General features: G+C 34.5%; 2 protein-coding genes across 2 annotated transcripts; one reads left to right on the top strand and one right to left on the bottom strand.

Moving 5' to 3' along the window:
* The first annotated feature begins 441 nt into the window (after positions 1-441).
* Hsc70-5 (Heat shock protein 70 cognate 5) lies at positions 442-6,704 on the top strand. Its single transcript, XM_076442333.1, has 11 exons — positions 442-654; positions 1,104-1,165; positions 1,334-1,479; positions 1,733-1,856; positions 1,935-2,243; positions 2,713-2,875; positions 2,957-3,413; positions 3,731-4,027; positions 5,365-5,552; positions 5,623-5,763; positions 5,840-6,704. The coding sequence occupies exons 1-11, from the start codon at positions 562-564 to the stop codon at positions 5,924-5,926; spliced, it is 2,067 nt and encodes a 688-aa protein (XP_076298448.1). The 5' UTR covers positions 442-561; the 3' UTR covers positions 5,927-6,704.
* Positions 6,673-11,502, bottom strand: Ida (anaphase promoting complex subunit 5 ida). Its single transcript, XM_076442332.1, has 11 exons — positions 11,175-11,502; positions 10,983-11,032; positions 10,081-10,460; positions 9,846-9,999; positions 9,580-9,761; positions 9,391-9,504; positions 8,992-9,121; positions 7,864-8,166; positions 7,672-7,793; positions 7,340-7,607; positions 6,673-7,269 (listed from the first exon to the last, which is right to left on the bottom strand). The coding sequence occupies exons 1-11, from the start codon at positions 11,293-11,295 to the stop codon at positions 6,901-6,903; spliced, it is 2,193 nt and encodes a 730-aa protein (XP_076298447.1). The 5' UTR covers positions 11,296-11,502; the 3' UTR covers positions 6,673-6,900.
* Between the last annotated feature and the right edge of the window lie 8,940 nt (positions 11,503-20,442).

The following is a 20,442-nucleotide window of genomic DNA, read 5'->3' as shown; positions in this document are numbered from 1 at the left end:
TGTGGAGTTTATCGTGTAAATTCGATAGCGTCGTTGATTTGGAATTTCGCTTCTTGCCAATCACATTTTAGATTATTTGACTTTTTCGAGATTTTACATTTTAAATCCCGGATATACGAAAACGTAGTACTTTTGTTTAGAATGGTAATCATTGAAGAACTACTTTCTACAAGTTTTAAAATATAGTGATCATAAGTACTTTTACGATAATATGTTATTCAATTTACAAAGTGAAAAATTTATTTGCCATTTGTAGAATCGCATTGCTTTCGTAATATAATGATATCTAGTCTCTAGTAGAACATTCGGGATAGTTCTTGAGTCACCAAAGGCCAGAAGGCTATGCAGTACGTTCATTGGAGTATATATTGCGATCTTATTTGCCATTGGTTGAATGCGATTACGTATATTCGTCGCGGAGTGGAAATACTCTTCGTGCGCGCGTGGAGTGCGCATTCCAAGTCTCTGTGAAGGTTGCATCACTACATGTGAAGTTGGGGTAATCGCGTCTCCTTGCTGCTTTTTGTTAAATTGGACGATATATAACATATAAAAATCAAAATGTTAACTGCTGCAAAGCTGTTAACTCGAAGCTGTAGCGGTGTCACCTGCGACATTGCTAGAAAACAACAGTTCAGCACGATTCTTAAAAATGTAAGTACCGATGGCGATGTGCATGTATCGTCCGCAACTTCTTACGCCGAATATTCCGCATGTATAATTGCTATAATACTATCATTAATTTTACTATCTTATATAGTATATTGTTGATTTCGTTAATATACGTTATATATTCTTTTCTTTTTGTACGTATTGAATGTATCTTTTTTTGTATAAACGTGAGGCAACATAAGCCTTATAGCCGGCACGTGATTCACACGATTTAATTATTTTTCACACTTGAATCCAAGTTTTGTGGAAGATATAGAAATGAATGGTCTCTATTATATTCTATTGGATTTATTGTATATTAATTGCAGTTATCGAAAATTTACTTAATATGTTAATATATTTATCTTGATTAACAATAATTCATTTTACAATCTATATTAATCTATGTATCGGTATTCGAAGTATTTAAAATGTGTTTAAATATATTTTAGGTGGCAGCTCCTGCATACATTGCACCCCAACATGCTACAAATTTACAACAATATCGATACAAGTAAATAAAAAATATTTTTCTTGTATATTTTATTACACGTTATGCTATTAAATTTGAGTTTTATAAATATGTATCATTTCATCGGGTTAATTACATTATATCTTACGAGAATAAATCAATTACAGAAGTAACATAAGTTATTATTTAAAAGATACGTTATTTTTATAGATCGGAAGAAGTAAAAGGCGCTGTTATTGGTATCGATCTTGGAACAACTTTCTCATGTGTAGCTGTAATGGAAGGGAAACAAGCTAAAGTAATTGAAAATGCTGAGGGTTCGCGAACGACTCCATCTTATGTAGCATTTACTAAAGGTTTGAAATTATTGTAACATGTATTCTTTATGTACTAATTTTAGAGGTAGGTTTTGAGGTCGTACACAAGAAATCATGCATTTCGATCGAATTGTATAGATTTATAGAACTCATTGCCCTGAGAATTACAGATGAATTTATAATTCCTCATTAGTATTTAAACCTTCAGAGTTATAAGGACTGGAAGTTTAGAATCACCTTTACTTTATAAAAAGGATTTTAACTTTTTAAATAAGATTTTGAAAACTTTTAGATGGAGAGCGTTTGGTTGGTATGCCAGCTAAACGTCAAGCTGTTACAAATTCATCGAATACATTTTATGCTACGAAACGTCTAATTGGACGAAAGTTTGAGGACCCTGAAGTGAAAAAAGACATGTGTGTGTTACTATATCTGCGCGTCATTGCTAGTATATCGTCCTCCTGTACAGCGATAAATAATATGTAAAATTTTAGGAAAACTGTGTCATACAAAATTGTTCGAGCTTCCAATGGTGACGCATGGGTACAAGGAGGGGATGGTAAATTATACTCTCCTAGCCAAATTGGCGCATTTGTACTCATGAAAATGAAGGAAACCGCAGAAGCATATTTAAGTACTTCAGTCAGAAATGCTGTAATTACTGTTCCTGCATATTTTAATGATTCGCAAAGACAAGCAACGAAAGATGCTGGCCAGATCGCTGGTCTTAATGTGCTTAGAGTAATCAATGAGCCAACAGCAGCTGCTCTTGCGTATGGCATGGATAAAACTGAAGACAAAATGTAAGAATCGTCATTTTTACAGTTACATTATAAACTTAATTAGGTAATTATTTACAAAGTGGTACTATTCTCCGATTTTTAATAACTTTTTCTTTTACATACAATTGGCGATTTCCTTTAGTTTTTTAGATATTCGCAAAAAATTTTTAAAGTTTGTGTTAGATTTGGGTTAGGTTATTATTTAGTTTTCGAAATAAAAATTCCGTCATTCGACCTTCGTTTTCGATAATTGACGGAGTGAGATTGATTTTTAATTGATAATTTTGTAAATAATTACCCTTAATTATATTGCTTATTTTTTTAATAAAGATACGTACATATATATGTATATATAATCTAGAATGATGCTTCTATTTTTCGTCTCTTAGCATTTTTTAAACATGCTGAGAACTGATTTACTGACTAATTCAGTATTTTTAACTTATTTTAATGTATAAAAAGTAAGATTCTAAAAGTATACCTTTCACAGCATTGCAGTGTACGATTTGGGAGGTGGTACGTTTGATATTTCAATCTTAGAAATTCAAAAGGGTGTCTTCGAAGTAAAATCCACAAACGGAGATACTTTCTTGGGAGGAGAGGACTTTGATAATGCTTTAGTAAATTATTTGGTATCAGAATTCAAGAAAGATGTATGTAATTCCGGATAAAATAATTTGTATTATCGATGCTAAAATAGCATTAATATAGTTCATATGTAATTATTTTTACAGCAAGGTTTAGATATAGCTAAGGATGCTATGGCTATGCAACGGTTGAAAGAAGCAGCCGAAAAAGCAAAAATAGAATTGTCTAGTTCTCTTCAAACAGATATAAATTTACCTTATCTGACTATGGATGCTAGTGGACCGAAGCACTTGAACCTTAAACTTTCGAGAAGTAAATTCGAGAGTTTAGTCGGCGATTTAATTAAACGTACCGTCCAACCGTGTCAGAAAGCACTTTCTGATGCTGAAGTAGCAAAATCTGACATTGGAGAAGTATTGTTGGTTGGAGGTATGACAAGAGTACCTAAGGTTCAACAAACGGTGCAAGAAATATTTGGCCGGCAACCATCAAAAGCCGTAAATCCTGATGAAGCTGTAGCTGTTGGTGCTGCAGTTCAAGGAGGAGTACTTGCTGGAGATGTCACCGATGTACTTCTTCTGGATGTTACTCCACTCTCGCTTGGTAATTATTCTTTACATATATACAGGGTATCCCGCGACTCATGGACAACGGATTACAGTGTCGCCGATTTCTTTTCGATTCATTTTTACATGTAGAATCACCTCCTAATCGGTTGAGTCGCGGGACACCCTGTATATTTTTAATAATTCAATGAAAATACTTGTTTCACTATGATGTTCATAACTAATCTTCTCTCTGATAATAGTGAAGAAAATAGTATACTGAGTTATACATACTTACTACTACAAATTTTTGCGTACAGTAACGTGATTATATTTGCGTCGCATATTAATATTTTTTATTTATCTATTTTATAGGTATCGAAACGTTGGGCGGTGTTTTTACAAGATTAATTTCTCGAAACACAACTATTCCTACGAAGAAAAGTCAAGTATTCTCTACAGCAGCTGATGGCCAAACCCAAGTAGAAATTAAAGTTCATCAGGGTGAACGAGAAATGGCTAATGACAATAAACTTTTGGGACAATTTACTCTTGTTGGTATTCCACCCGCACCGAGAGGAGTACCACAAATAGAAGTCACATTTGATATCGATGCCAATGGCATTGTTCACGTATCCGCCAGAGACAAAGGCACTGGAAAAGAACAACAAAGTTTGTAACATTGTGTAATATACACGTACAGTACGTCCGTTTGAAGTGCCTATACGTGATTATTTTCGTAAGTATCATCGACATAAAAGCCATGTTTCAGGTGATAGTTGTATGGCATCGTGAGGGACAAATCGCGATGATGATAGTTTGACCTTAAGATAGTGTTGGCACATCCTGTGAAGGTCTCGTTAAAATCTTTAAATGGAACCGTATAGTTTTTCTTTATTAATGCAATTTGAATCTCAAGAAAGAGATTTTGCAGTACGGTACAGACGTTTCAATACATTATGATACTTTATATAATACAATACAAATTATAAATAATCGTATGCCTACTACACAAGCAGTTTAAAGATGTACTCTTTTCTTAAATCTTTAACTCACAGTCATTCAGAAACGAGTAGATCAGTTTACATATCTCCACTGTAGGTCTGGAGAGTAGGACATTACATGAGAGCAGAAAAAAGATGTAGTTTTTGCAATTGCTTGATAAATTTTGATCTTTGTACTTCAAATATGGGACATTTTGCCATAGTACATGGTCAGTATCTTGAGTTTCGTAGCCGCATTGACATTCGAGTGAGCGAGCTGGCAAGATCGTAGCGTCCTGATCTGCATATTGCAGTTGTAGCTAGTATTGAGATGTTTTCAAAACACTACCTAAACATGTATTTTGCATAAGTCGTTGCAGAGTAGTTAACTTTCAAAGTTTTCGTGCCGCCAGCATTAGCGTTACCCAATGTACACCGTGCGGAGGTAGCTCGGCCAGACTTTGTACATCATGATGGCTCTAAAAAGAACCGTTTATGTGTGTGTTTAGTACTTAGTGTAGGTCTAAGGTGACTACCATACAACATATTTTCCATCGTTACGAATACATTTCTGTAATCTGGAATTACTTTTCCACCTTTATTAGCATTTCAAGTGATACTTGCACTTACACATGCACTACTTATTCGTTGAGGAAATTTTAATACACTTCCAACTGTACACATACACACCCGTACGGTAACGCTAATGCTGCCGGCACAAGAACTTTGAAAGTTAAAACTCGACAACAACTTGTGCCAAATACATACATAAAGTATTTAGGAAGTGTTTTGAAAACATCTCAATATTAGCTACAGAAAAGTGCACGAACGTTAACTCAAGGTCAAACAATTATTATCATGATATGCCTCCTACGATACCATACAACTTATATCTGAAACATTTTTTTTATATCTTTGATAGTTACAGACATAATAAGGTATAGACATTTAAAACGGACGTACTGTATACATTTTTTTATATGTTTACCGAGCAAATCATAAGCTTTCTATTTTTAAAACGTATAGTTGTTATCCAATCAAGTGGTGGTCTTAGTAAAGACGAAATTGAGAATATGGTTAAGAATGCTGAACAGTATGCTAAACAAGATAAGATAAAGAAAGAAAGAGTCGAGGCTGTAAACCAAGCTGAAGGAATTATTCATGACACGGAAGCTAAATTAGAGGAATTCAAAGCACAATTACCACAAGAAGGGGTAAAAATAATATAAGTTGTATAAATATATATATGTATAGTATAGTAATAATTTCAATTTTTGTATATAGTGTGACCAGTTGAGAGGGCTGCTTACTAAAATGCGGGACACATTAGCCAAGAAAGATGAGGTAGACCCAGAAGAAATTAAGAAGCAGTCTAACGATTTGCAACAAGCAAGCCTTAAACTGTTTGAAATGGCATACAAAAAAGTATGTTATTTAATTCATTATTTGTTCGATAAAGTTTGAAAGCTTCGTTGATTCTATTGAATTTGTTTAATTATAGATGGCTGCAGAACGAGATAGCCAAAGCCAAAGTCAAAGTCAAAGTCAACAGGAGGACGGAGCTGAAAAGAAGGAAGAGAAGAACTAACCATATTCAAGACAATAAGTTCAGAGAAAACAAATTTATTGCACAGATGTAGGAGCACCAACAATATCTTACATGTTCAAAAGAAACGCTTTGTTACACAACAGGTAACAAAATTCTAACCGATACTGAACAATGTATTAGAGTTATTATTTTTTGAACATGTTTGATTAAGAGTAGAAAATATTAATATAAAATTGAAAGGTGAAGTATTGATAAGATTCCTTTATTCAAATGATTATAATATGTGTCGCTCTATGATTACGTAAAGATTTTTTAACTGTTTCAAAAATGTCATAAAGTGAACAGGCTTAAAATCATTTTGATTTAATTCATACCTTTAAGTCGCCTGAAATAACGAATATAAAGAAGAAAACCTTCGTAAAGTATTTTGGAAAGCATATATTTATTACGCAATCAATTATAATCTTCTGCGAAGAGATCAAATTGTAAACTCTGTATATAACAATTTACATTATGACATTTGCTTTTAAGCAGTTTCCTTATTATTGTACGTAGAGAAGTGTTAACACGTACTTCACTGTCAGTTTTGAAAACTGTGGAAATTGGTAGTTAAAAACATAATTCACCTTCAGAAATTTGTATCTATAGAATTTGGTGGTAATTCATTTAGTATGAATGTGAGCGAATAAAAGTACGAGAGAATGTAATGTATGTTCGGTGCAAAACAAATAGGATATGCGCTATATGTAGAGTATGTTAAGAAGTATTGTAATATGATGTAACCATGTTATTAAAATTTTTTATTTGAATTACTGAATGACAGAGTGCAATTATAATAATTTTCATAATTTGTAATTCATTCCGAAATAATGAAAACACATTACCAAGTGCGGTAAGGACTAAGGAATAGAATTCGACATAATAATATTGTGTGTTCCACAATGTTTAATATCGGAATATACAAAAACAATACAAAAATGGTTTTAGACATATTTCCCTGCAGATTTTCTCTTCTAATATAAAGACATACTGTTTAATTTCGTGAGAAATTGCTCATCCAGTTGGCGAAACTCGAAAGCACATTGATTTCGTTCAGTTTTCAAATCTATTTCATGATATAACAACGATGCTAGACCTAACGTAGACCGAAGTCTTCCATAAGCTTCAACATTTGTAAAACAGTCTTTAGCTTTGGAAAGTGCTTTAATGGCCCTTAAAATAACTTCTTTCCGCGCGTTGCCGCGTGCAGGAGCTGTGGCAACTAAACATTTCGCGTATAAAACGAACGCTCTACCCTGATCATAATATCCAGCATGAGCCAAGACTTGAGTAATAACTTCTTCCACTAAGCTTAAAGCTAATGTTGGCATGCCCATGATCAGCTATTCGGAAAAATAAAATAATATATAATAACACACTGAATAAATTGAGAATATACACTAGTTTACTTACCTGAGTATTCGAAAGGTGCATTTTAACTAGAGCTTGATAATAAGATAAATGATTTTGTACAGCCAATTCTAATGCGGTATTAAGAGGCACTATGGAATTGACTCTAGCCATTCCATTTTCTGGCGAACCCGACGCATACATTATTTGACTCAATAAAAGCATGGCTCTTATTCTATTTTGTGGTGTTATGTGTTCGCATTTTTCAATACTGTTGATACATTCCACGCCTTTTGGATAATCTCCTTTTCCTAAGCAAACTTCTGCTAACCTGAGAACAAAAATTGAAAAATTCAAAATAATATTTTACAAATAGTATCTCATTTTCGTCATACCTGAATTTACTTTCCAAAGGATCTAAACTTGAAATATTCGATGCTATTGTTGCAGATTCACTCCATTTTTCGTGTCTTATCAATTGAGTAAATATGTAAAGTTGCTCGCTTAGCATCCATATCTGTAAATGTAAGAGTACCGTATGAAACACACATTTATTATAAATAAAAACAGTAATTTGCGAATGATACCTTATTGCAGGGCTCATTAGGAAATCTTTCCTTGGCATGAGTAAGTACAATGTCAACCAAAGAGTATTCACCAAACTCGACTAAAATATTTGCAACATTAACAACAGCCTGACAAGTAGACGGACCATTGAACATGGGCTGTTTTTTATCTCCTGTATTGTGTAGAAGAAGTAACTGCGCAGAAACTGACGACATTTCAGTTTTACCGTAATATGCCCATAATGCAGATTTTTCGGTATACGTCATTGACATCAAATCAGTCATGGAATGTTGACAATTTAAAACGTCAGATTTCATCAGAGTCTAGAATAAAGTAAAAGCCTATATTGACGTCTCTATTAAGGGGGTAGTCTCGTTTCGAGGATTGCAACGGTGCGGGATGTGCCTTCTCATTTCTCGATAATGCAAAGATGAGGGTTTTCAGTAGTCAAAAGCGCTAGATACAAGATCAATCTAGACTATTCTAAACCGCTGTCTCCCTAAAAAGTCCTATTTTTATTATGATGGACAATATTCTTTCATTGAAAAGAATTTTGTATAATAATATTTATATTATATTAAATATATAATATATTTATAAATATACAAAGAATAAATTATTTCAGAGAATTCCGACTCTTTCAAGAGTCCATACTTTTTCGGGAATCCTGATAAATTCAAAAATCTCGAAATTTTCGGGTACCCGTCCCGATCTCGAAAAAATTTTCGCATACTCCTGGTAATTTGCATTGCAAGTAATGCAAATTACACCTCGCAAACATAAAAATAAGACTTTTGAGGGCGATTGCGGCCTTGATTGATCTGTCATCTAGCGCTTTTGACTACCGAAAAACCCCGTCTTTGCATTATCGAGAAATGAGAACCCTCTTAAGTGTTTATAAAATTCTCAATTTTGTTTTAAATGTATAAGTATTAAAGATGTGTGAGAATATTATTAGGGATCGGGACGGGTTCTTGGAAATATTCGGGATTCCCGAGCACATTCGGGTTCTCGAATGTATCGGGATTCTCGAGAAACCCGAAATTTTCGAAAACCCGACTTGTTTCGATTCGATGCCTTCCCGACCCTTCTCGACCATCAGGTACCTGACATTTTCGGATTCTCGCACGCCTTTAACAAGTCTATACCTCAAACACTTGCGTCGGGCTTTTAGCTTCCAAAGCAGAATTATGGGCATACGCAATGAGACCCAAACCAGTGGTATGAGTGATTCCTAACATACTCGCTTTGCCAACTGATCTTTCTATAAGTAAACCTCTGTGTAATACAGATAATAATAAATGTCACATATTTGCACAATGACAATATTATTATAATTAGACAGCGGATCTTTATGCAAAGTAAAAGTTGTCCACCTGAATAGATTGAAAATAGTATAACAATATATTTAATATGTTTCTAATGTTTTTACTATTTTAAATTACGCTTACTTATCTTTGTCATAAATGCATAAAATCCGCTGTCTAATTGCAATACTGTAATGTAAACATTAGCACAGTTACAGTTACGGTAATATTAACAAGTACTTTTGTTCGGTAGTAAGGTGGTACATCCAAGCATGCGCCAACTGCAAGCATACATTATCTCCTGCTTCTTGAGCTATCATAATAGCTTCCTTTAAAGCAGCTTGTGCGACTTCCCTATAAGAGAAGATTGTTCACATATTATTTTTAGTACCAAAGAATGAGAACATAACTATACATATAAATGCATACTTATGATTAAATTGAGCATGTAGAACTGCTAAATTAAGAGCCGCATATCGGAAAATACGAGATCTATCTTCTGGTGCTGAACGGTTCTCCAGAGGTGCCAATCTATCGAAGCAATGGTAAAGACTTTCAATAGCTCCACAGTATTCATTTACTCGTAAGCAGTTTAAATAACTTAAGTAATGCTGAAACACATTAAGGTACACAGAAAAATGAATGTACTTAGATCGAAAACATGAGAACTATTTATTTTACTAAACAGTACTCACAGCTTCAGCATAGTAAGGACTAGAATTTAATAGTTCTCGCACTAGGACTTGTAATTCTGCAGGAGACATCGCTTTATGTTCATCAGTCTGTAACGCATGCGCTTGTTGCGCAACAAGTAATTCAGCTTGTCTTCCACCCCAAGTTGTTTTCGTTCTGTTAATAATGTAAAATAGTATAATATCAAAACTCTAGTAAGAAAGAAATATACTTAGAAAAAATGTTAAAAATTCTTACTCATTTGCATAGAAGTCATCTATTTTAGAACCTGTAGATGTGTCAGAAATTTCTGAGGTATTTGCCTTTTTATCTAAATACTTTTTTAAAGCTTCATAAAGCGATACAACTTGATCGAAAGGTAACTTTTCGAAAAATATAATAACTCTTCTTATGTACAATCCAAGAACAGAATTTTTATTTAAGGCAGGTAAAGAAAGAGAATGGTCCAAAGTTGATTTCATCAGACGTCCTACACTGTCAAATAAATCTAATAACCCTTCGACTCCTTCTCCTTTTAAAACATTTAACTGCACTTCTAATCGATGTGCAAATCGATGTAGAACATATTCAGGAGAATATAACACATTTAAAAGCGCATTCAGATCCATGTCTGACGACTGAAAAAGAATGGAAAATAATATCCTATACTTAACATAATAAAATGTACAATTCAACTATAGAAGTTTTTGATAAATCTTAGTAGTATAATGTATAAGGAAAAAAATATCGTGTTATGCAGTCAAACCTCGATAACTCGAACCTCTTTAACTCGAAAACCTCTATAAAACAAACATTTTGTTCATTCTCTTCCGCTGCACTTGAAAAATGTCTATAAATTAAAATAAAACTTCCTCTAACTCGAATTATTTTCCACAAGCGTGGAAGCTAAACAAATTTCTTTAATATGCAATAGTAATATGTAAGAGCCTAGTAGATTATATCTACTATAGGTATCTAATAAACAACTCATCTCCAAAAATTGAACTTTTCTTTCTTTAAAATTATTACAATCAGCAAATTATTAACTTTTGTACAAACCCCCCGTATGTCGAAATCTCTATATGTCAAAGATTTTAATTCTTCCCTTGAGATTCGAGTCATCAAGTTCTTTCTTTGTTGTAACGATTCAAAGAACTTACTTGAATCAATTTTAGTGCTGCCAAACAAAAGTCACGTCTTTCAACAATTGCTACAAAAAGATGAAACAATTCATTATAATACAATTCTTGTAATTATTATTATTATTTATGAAACATAAAATAATACATATAATAATAATATGTTTGTTTATAACAGATTCTTAAACCTATAGTAAACATATCTGGTATTACCTTTAGTTGTTTCATTGCAATATTCCTTAATTAAAATAACAGTTGCTATTTTATATGGGGTTAAAGTTTCTTTCTGAATCCTTTTAATATTACCATCAATATTCAAAAAATCTGTAGACATCTTTTAGACCAGTATATTTTTTGTCTCACGTCCGAGACCATGTCCTTGTCACCAATTCCACCTGATTCCACCGTATCGGGTAGAAATGGTAGGAACCAGTAGAAAGAGAGAGCGAGAGAGTATATGAACAGAGAGGAAATCTCTGATATGAATAATATGAGAGCAGAGAGTGTGAGTGTTCTGTAGGTGTCTGTAGGGCAGAATGGCACCACTCCAGCTGACCACTCCGCTAGGCGCGCGCCTAGGGAGTATTCCATAACGAGATTGGCAACGCCGACTAGGTGGCAAACACAGTGGTGAAATATTGTGCAAAATTTTTCGCGCATGCGCGGCGATCAAGATTATTTACCTTGTTTATTTATTTTTATTGATTTAAATTTATTCTCGAATCGTGTTACCTTCTCGCGATAAGTTACTCTTGAATCGTGACAACTAATTGCATTTGAATCGCGTTGTGCGATAGAAATCAAGTTCGTTTAATTTCCGTGTAAATTAATTTTGATTTTATATTAAAATTGAATTGTATATTTATTATTAATTGTGATTTTTAGTTTCTGACTGTTTGTCAATTGTAATTAATGAATTTGCTCTTTCTGTTACAGATTCCGCGGGAAAAGAATCCATCGATCGAAAGACCGAATTCATAGCCCAGATCGATACTTCACGTTGCTTTAATGAAATTAATGAAAATTAATAAATAATCAATTTGTACTATCAATTTTCTATTAATTCGGATTTACTCTTGTGTTATGACGATTATTTGTATCTGATTCGTGTCGTCCCATAGAAATCGAGTTAGTTTAATTCGTTAGTTATCGAAAATCTTTCAATACATTTCTTCTTACATCCAGCATGTTTTACATTCTATATAGTATACAATATTATCGAAAATTCAAAGTGTGCCGCTATTAGTTCGATATTATCCACTACTTGTAAGATACTAGAAGTTCTTACGAATAGAGAATAATACCGATAGCCGAGGTCTCACCGCGAGGAGGTTGCTGCACTGTAAACTCCCAAAAACTCATTTTCATCGGTTTGATAGTCCTAGATTTATGATTCAATGAAAAAAGGGTGACACGTTTTTTTACACGTCTGTAAAATCAACAATTTTTTAGATATCGAAAAATCCTTTGAGATTCGTACGTAGGTTACTAAAGACTACAGCATATTTAAATTTAAACAAAATCCGAATGACCCGTCTACGTTTGTACATTGCGTGCGAGCGGATAGACGTTTGTGGTTGCCGTGTCTTCGATTTGACAGAAACCTTGTGTCGTCTTTCGTCGCGTCGTGACAGCAGACAAAGAGAATATAGTCGTCAAGATCACAGGGAAGAATACCTCGCGGATAAAAGACAAAAGGTGGCGAGACTGAAAAAAAGGGGGATTGGTATGATAAGAGGCAACAGTTCCTTTCCATCAACATTTGCAATAGCATTGTTGCCGTGGGCTATAGACAGTTCATTATAGAAGAGATATCAGCAGATATCGCGAAGATTCACAGGGGATTTAGAAAAGGGTACTAGCAAGACAAATGTCGCGACGGGAGAGTGACGTCGAATCAAAGATCGGTATTTCACGATGTATTACTTTTATTCTGGACTTGTCTTTTTTATTCCCAGGGAACATTCATGTTATACATATGTAAAGTTGCATTAAATTCCTCGAGAAATTTCCGCTGCATCGATAGCGTCACGTCCGGTGGTTCAGCCATTAGCAATAATTGACGAAATCAATTATACATATACAGGATGTGGCCGGACGGGTGGTACAACCTGGTAGGGGATGATTCTACATGTAAAAATAAGTCGAAAAAAAGGAATAGCATTTTCTAGTTTGACGCCTCGTTTTCGAGAAAATAGACGGGTTCGCGTGATTGAGTATACACAGGAAGTAGAATCGGTTGGTCATGATCAGACGCGTCAAACGATTCCTATCAATAGCACGTATATTTGCTGCATCCTTGAAATCGATTTTCTTGCAAACGAGGCGTCAAACGAAAAAAGTTATTCCTTCTTTTCGACTTATGTTTACATGTAGAATCATCCCCTGCCTGGTTGTACCACCCGTCCGGCAACACCCTGTATATATTTTTGTATATTCCTTTTTATATTTTAATTATTATCCAATGTTATAATATAATGATTATTATCACTTATTATATTAAATCATGAGCGATAAAAATAAGGAATAGTATAAGAAAATATAAGAATAGTGTCGAATAAAAGTGACGACTGCTGATTTGATGCATTTATGGAAAAAATGGGTAGATGCAATTCAAAACAACCGAAAGGTTAAAACTATTTAACGAGGTTGATACATTATTTTCAACTTTATATACTTTTACAAGAAAATAAAAAATTTTTATTCGGTTCCTGTGCCTTACAATCGACGAAGACAATTTTTATTCTGCATAAAAATCCGCAGTCTTGTGATGAACGAAGTTTCTGTCCGCTTGCAGTGAACAGGTTAAAGTAAGGATACAAACACACCAATGTTGCTGATAAGAAACTGATCATTAGAGTTCGGGATCTTTATGCAAAATGAAAATTGTTTCTCTCTTTAACAATTCAATCTTAATCAGCCCTTAATCAATTCAAAATATTGTTTACATTATTAACCCCTTGCCCTACGATTTATGTTACGGTTTCAGTGATTAGAACTTTCTTTGTAGTTTGTAATTTCCTAAAAATGGAGAAAATTTATATCTATTGTATGCCTACATGCTCTTCAACAACTATGCATTAACAAAACCAAAATAGAATTTCATCTCGGTTTAAAGGAGATACATACAGATTTATTAGACTCTGTTCAAAATCTTCATGACGAGTCTGACACGATATTGTAAGGCAAGGGGTGAAATATGTTGATATCTAATCGATTACTACACATTTAAGTATTGTATGAGGTATTATATCAATTTCATATTCATACAAAGAATTCTAGGTCGGAAGAAATGTTTAATTTTCGAGTTAAAATAGCTCCGAGTGCAAAGGGTTAATAGTTTTAATAATTTACAAATAATGTGTATCGATATTCTCCATTTTTTTAAAACTCTTTTTACTATTTCAAATTGCAGCCAGTCAATTTTGTCATAAATGTATAAAATCTGCAGTCTAATTATCATGATTAAATTTAATCTTTATATTACATCTTAAGATATATCATATTCACTTGCCTGCATAAGCCAATCGATAACTTACTTGCCGACCCGATCGTATTACTTTTCGATTATATGTAGAATTCCGAAACAGTAGCATGTAGAATCGATCATTGAAGAATGTTGTGAAGAATGCTTTCAGGAACACACTGTACATGCTGCTGGCATATATGAGTTTTTTTATTCGATGTAAAGGAACAAGGGAATTTACGGGTGATCGCTCTTTAAATCGACGGCGACCAAGCCGTCAGTCAACCAGGAAATTCCATTGTCGGTGAAAAAATCGGGCCAGCTACGGCTCAGTTGTAGCTATAGCTTTTGTTAAAATGCGTCTTGCACATTTCTTAACAGTTTGTCTTCCAACTAGTTCCCCTAGTAGCATTTATGGTTGGCCAACGGTTGGGAGTTAGTTGGGATATGGTTAGTGGTTTTGTCATCGAAGAAATATGTCGATTTGTCAACGAATACCTCAACGAAAGTACAAAATGCAGTAGCATTTAGTGGGTATTTAGTAGGGTTGGGCAACCGTTAAAAATGTCGCCTTTTTATGCAGTTAGGCCAACGATCATACCCAACGTAAGGCCAACGTTACTATAATACGAACGGCCAACTGGGCCCACTAACATATTATTCTGATCTTCTCTTTTACGGTTATTTTTATGTTATATCATAAATAATATACGCATTAACAATGTATTACCACGGTAAAAATTGAACCACTGAACCTACAAAGGTGTTTTGTACGTAAATGCTATGACCTGGGCTATTAGATGTATTAGCAAATTTAAATCAAAATATCTAAAAAAGGAAGGCCCATTCTGAAGAAACCCAAAAGTGTTTTTTCATACCACATGAGCACTACCCCTTGCCTTCCCCTAGGAAAATGGAAAAATGAAAGAATTGAATAAATTCCAAGGCTGCTCACGATAAAACTTTGGTGGATCAACCATCACGCAAAAATTACAAATTGTGAGTATATTCAGAACTATGAAAAAAAAATCAATTTGGAATATAACATGTTTTTGGTTGCATCAACATTTCTGGCGTCTGTTAGACGATATACATATTTAAATGTTGGCAGGTTTTCGTTGGGCCAATGTAGTATTATCATCGTAAATTTCACGTAGTTAACCGACTATAATAACTGTAGGCCCAACGTTGGATATCCCAACTAACTCCCAACTGTTGGCCCCCGTTGGCAAACCATAAATTCTATTAGAGTAGGGTCGGCAAATGTAGAAAAGGATTTGATCGAAAGAAAAATTGCCTCTGGAAAACGCGTTTGCGGTTCAGAAATCGAAGCAACAACACTTGTTGGTGAATATTTATAATGAAATTAACAATGTTATCGGTTTGCACGCTTAGCGGAATGCCGCATGTAATCACGATGCAAGTTTTGATTCGACCCTCTGCCCCATCAATTCCCGTTCGTTTTTTTTTTCGCCGGTGCGCGCGTATCCGCATTTCCATATAAATATGATCGTGTACCTCCCGCGATCCCATCGGTTGCAACATTTCGACCTACGTGTACGAACAAAATGCATAAATTAAACTCGTTCTGCTGTGCGCCGCCATCTGTATGAACGAGCAGCATTAGGTGTATGCGTATCAGAGGGAATTTGCGCGTTTCAAATGAACAGTTCATTCTTTATTACCATGCATTTCCACCGGTGAACTAGAAATAATTGTCAACCACCAGTAGTTTATCCACTATTTTAAACTAAATGTTTGAATGTATTCGTGCGCATGAAATTTGGACAATATCTGCACAAGCACGTGCAAATTATGAGACCTGAGACATGCAAAAAATACGCGGGAATAGAAACATACCTTGTAAATAACATTTTATTTGTAATATTTTTGAGTTATGAGTTGTGCACGAGTATACAGTGTTCGGCTACAGGTGGAAGAAAATTTAAAAGAGAGGTGGTTTCCCGCGACAGTATAAGACAAAAATGAACAATTAAGAATCGTGATTTCGGCTTCGTTTTTTAGTTATTAACAATTACAAATCCGTGTAAAATTGTGCCACTTGAACAATAGACTGCGGATCCTTACGCAATTATGGCTTATGAAAATTTTCAAAAAGTGCTAAGATATGAAATACGACAGAATTTAGACAGAAAATAAAATTTTATTTGATCCGAGTTTTTTTCTCTTAATGTCTACTGATCAACAAAGCTATACGTGAGGGATTCACAAATTAATCGAATCTGCTTATTCTATAAAATCCACTTTGCAATCAGGCTCACATAAATAATTTATGCGTGATCACGATACATACATATATAGATTAAATATAAAAAGGATTTAATTCATATTTTCTATCACCGAACCAGAAACATGTTATACGTAGAAAACAAAATAGATACGCTTAATTGTCTAGAAATATTCGTCAACTATTTGAACGACCTACAAATGTGTTGTCGAGATCATCGTTCTGAATAACTTATTCTTCTACATGATAAAAAAAATAACTTTTGTACTCAAAATTTTATGCAACTCGGGTTTTATGCATTTATGACAAAAATGGGTAGGTACATTTCATTTGACCCCTTTCCGTGCCATTTTCCTTACAGTTCCAGTGATTAAAACGTCTTTATCCTGAAAAATGTCGTAGAGGAGAAAAGAAAATTTATATTTTTTGCACGGCTACATTTATTTGAATGCTTAAATATTTATTACAAACGAATCAAATTTTATTTAATTTAAAAACAAAGCCGTAACATTCATATTTGTTTGACTTTATTTCAAACCTTCATGACGAGTGTGACTCCTTAAAATACGGCAAAGGGTTAAAACAGTAACTCATTAAAATGATTAATGGGAAAAAGAAGTTATTTGGCCCTTGTATCTTAAAATTGATGCAGAAAATTTTGATTTTCCTTTACAATGTGCAGTCTTGTGATCAATTATTCTAGATAGATTGATATCTTTAAACGTTAAAACAATATGTCGCCTCGCTATTTGTCGATATTAGCAACATTCTCGTTTGCTATAATAAATTTTCGCTCACGTGTACTTTCGTTTATTTCGAAAGACGCGGAGAGAGAGAGAGGGAGACTAAGAGAGAGATCCAAAAATGGCGGAAGACTTGGTAAAGGATCGGCGAGAAGGCGGGAGGACAGGCTAGAGTAGAAGCCTTCTCGCGAAACCGTCGGAATTCCTTTTTCCTCGGCGTTTCCTTACCGACTCTCGGACCCTTTCTCCTTGATCCTCTGAAAGAAGATATCGTCGCTTACCCTTTTCCTGCTAGTGTCCTCTTCGGACCCTACAGGGTTATTTCCGACCTACAAAGGTATATCTGTGCCGCAGAGAGTAACGCCGAGTATCGTCGAAGGATACAAATGTAGCAGATGTTTTTCGTGAAAAATTCCTTACTCGTTCGTGTCCAGCGAGCGCGCATTTGTTTATGTTGGCTGACTCCGTCAAGTATTTTAGTCAATCCTTATTTTGGCACTGGTCAGGGTTTCAGTTAAATTGTATTTAATATTATAGTCGTATTTAATATTCATCTTTGTCAAAGTGGTAAATAGAAACGTAGCGAAATAGTAAAATTGCATGTAAATTCATAAACTATAAATAGTTACACATTAAGGAATTATTAGCATACAGTAAGCCGCATCGGCTCCAATAGAGCAAGGATTAATGATTCCATTCTGACAAGAAAGTGTTAGGTTCTTTCATAAGTCCATCCGCCCATAACGCAATAGACAATCTTGAGTATGCCCAGATTTAGTTAAAAGTGGGTATAGGTTCTGTTCCATGCTAAACCTGGGTATTAGGGTGGAACGAAGAAAGCAAATTTGTACGATTATTATCTAATAGTGAAATAAAGTTGCCTTTTATCCTTCAGATTAAGTTTGCACAAGTTCGTTTGTGTCAGATAAACTTTTAAATTCATCTGCTGTTCGGAAGAACTGGAAGAGATAGATTTATAATGACTAAAATTGAATCGCGTAAATTTATCTCTTCTTTTGAAACCAAAATTAATTCAAAGTAAATGCATAGATTAAATTAGAGTTCCAAGTGCTTGTAACACTTCAGTTCCAATTAATTTCGCCCTTATTATTTTTATTATATTTGTTAAATAGTTCTTTTTCTAACTTTAAGTATATTGTTTATTACTTCTTCATTCCTGCAGTGTCAATTTATAATATTCCAAAATGAGTATGTAAAATGATGTCTAACGTCATAATATACTGAGCAAATACAACTCATGTAATATAGTATTTTTATTGATTCATTTCCCGATCATCTTCATCCACAAATAATCATTCTAACAAAATACTTCTTTCACACAATCCTCATAGTAAAAAAGGTGTATTTCTTAACACGTTACCGACCGGTGATTATTACATAATTTTGAAAAATCTATGGTACATGGCTAAACACTTTTTAATGGAACCTTTAATAGCAACAGCAATTTTTATTGTGAACTAACAAGTCACCCTCGATAACGTCATCTAATAGTTTCATTTAATATTGCAATGTAAAAGAAAATTTCTATGCTTTCTTTTGGTACAGCAATTGTTGAAAATCCGATTAATAGGCTTCCGGTAGGTAAAATGTTAAAAACAAAAGCTGAGCTACTGAAAAAGTCAAGTAATATTCGCGTAAAATCAATGAAAATAAAGTTTAATTAGCTTGTGGAACTCTAAAAAATCGTATTCAAATTTTAACAGCTTACATATTGTTACAGAAGGCAACTTCTGCTCACTCTATTAGAACCCAGTAATAAAAAATGAATTTTTCGTCCCTATGTTTCGTTCCACCCTACTGAGTATGCTCTGTGTCTATCTATACAGACAAAAGTGGTGGCAGAAGAGACCCCGGGCGTGAGCGCTCTCATATCCTCTCTCACAATAGTAAAATGAGTTTAAATTGATAGAAATTTCGATCCCTCCACCGCTGGTATTGATAAATCAATATTCTGTATCCTGTATCCTGTAGAACAGAACCAATGTGTAGTATCCAAGAAGAGTATAAAATACTAATATCACAAGAACCAGTCTTCTAGAATCTAGAATGAAAGAGGATCCGTAAATTACAGTGTGTTTACGGCCTAGAATAAAGCATTACCCGGAGAGCAATAAATGTCCACTGCGAGAAGAGTATCGCCTGTAGTGTGTACTCAGCTCTCCAGCGATTCTTGCCGTTCAGACTATATGTCACCGAACTGGGACCGGCAAGAATCATTCGAGCCAAGCTACACACGTCTCTCTATGATTAACAATACGATTTCTACAGCATTGCAACCACGGCTGCTTCGTCTTTCTGGGGAAGTTAAACAACATTTTAAAAATCCCTTCTCTTACTTTTAGGCCGCAAATGTTCCGGGTGTTTCGCTAAAGCCGAACAGTAGTCATATCTTTAACATCTTTTGATAAGTATTTTTTAATTCATTGATGGGTTCACTGTCCCCTAGTACCGGACAGAGGAAACATGTTTTGTGTGTTTCTTTCTGTAGTAATATTTGTTATTTCGCTTTCAGTGATTAAAAAATATATCCGAGCAACGTGAATAGCACAAGACAAATTTTTATAGATAACCTTCAGATTGCCAGGACTCTAGAACCGAGACAGACAAACCAGGGGACAATCTATATAGGTGGCGCCTATTTATTACAATTTCAACGCGGATGTGCACGTATCCCTTTGATCCAGTTAACTAATTCCTGTCCCAATGGAACTATTGGATGGTGTGAAGGCAATCTCGCAAACAAATGTTCGCCAGATAATACGACCGTTAATTCCGCATCTTGGTTAGTGCCGCCAGAAACGACCAAAACTGGTCGGTTTTATCTCTCCTCCTTTTCCCCATTCCAGCATCTGAGCATACTCCAACATCCCTCACTAAGACCGTAGACTGGTCACATATTACTCTGGTCATCAGAGAGAGAGAGGGTAAATTGTATTCCCCTCGACTTTCTCGATCTGGCGACACTGATATTGGTCCCTCCCGCGTTTTGTTTTAGCCGTCGCG

The sequence above is a fragment of the Lasioglossum baleicum genome, chromosome 18 (genome assembly GCF_051020765.1).
Source record: "Lasioglossum baleicum chromosome 18, iyLasBale1, whole genome shotgun sequence".
Classification (NCBI taxonomy): domain Eukaryota; kingdom Metazoa; phylum Arthropoda; class Insecta; order Hymenoptera; family Halictidae; genus Lasioglossum; species Lasioglossum baleicum.
The sequence above is the reverse complement of the archived record's forward strand: the minus strand, read 5'-3'. Positions and strand labels throughout refer to the sequence as shown.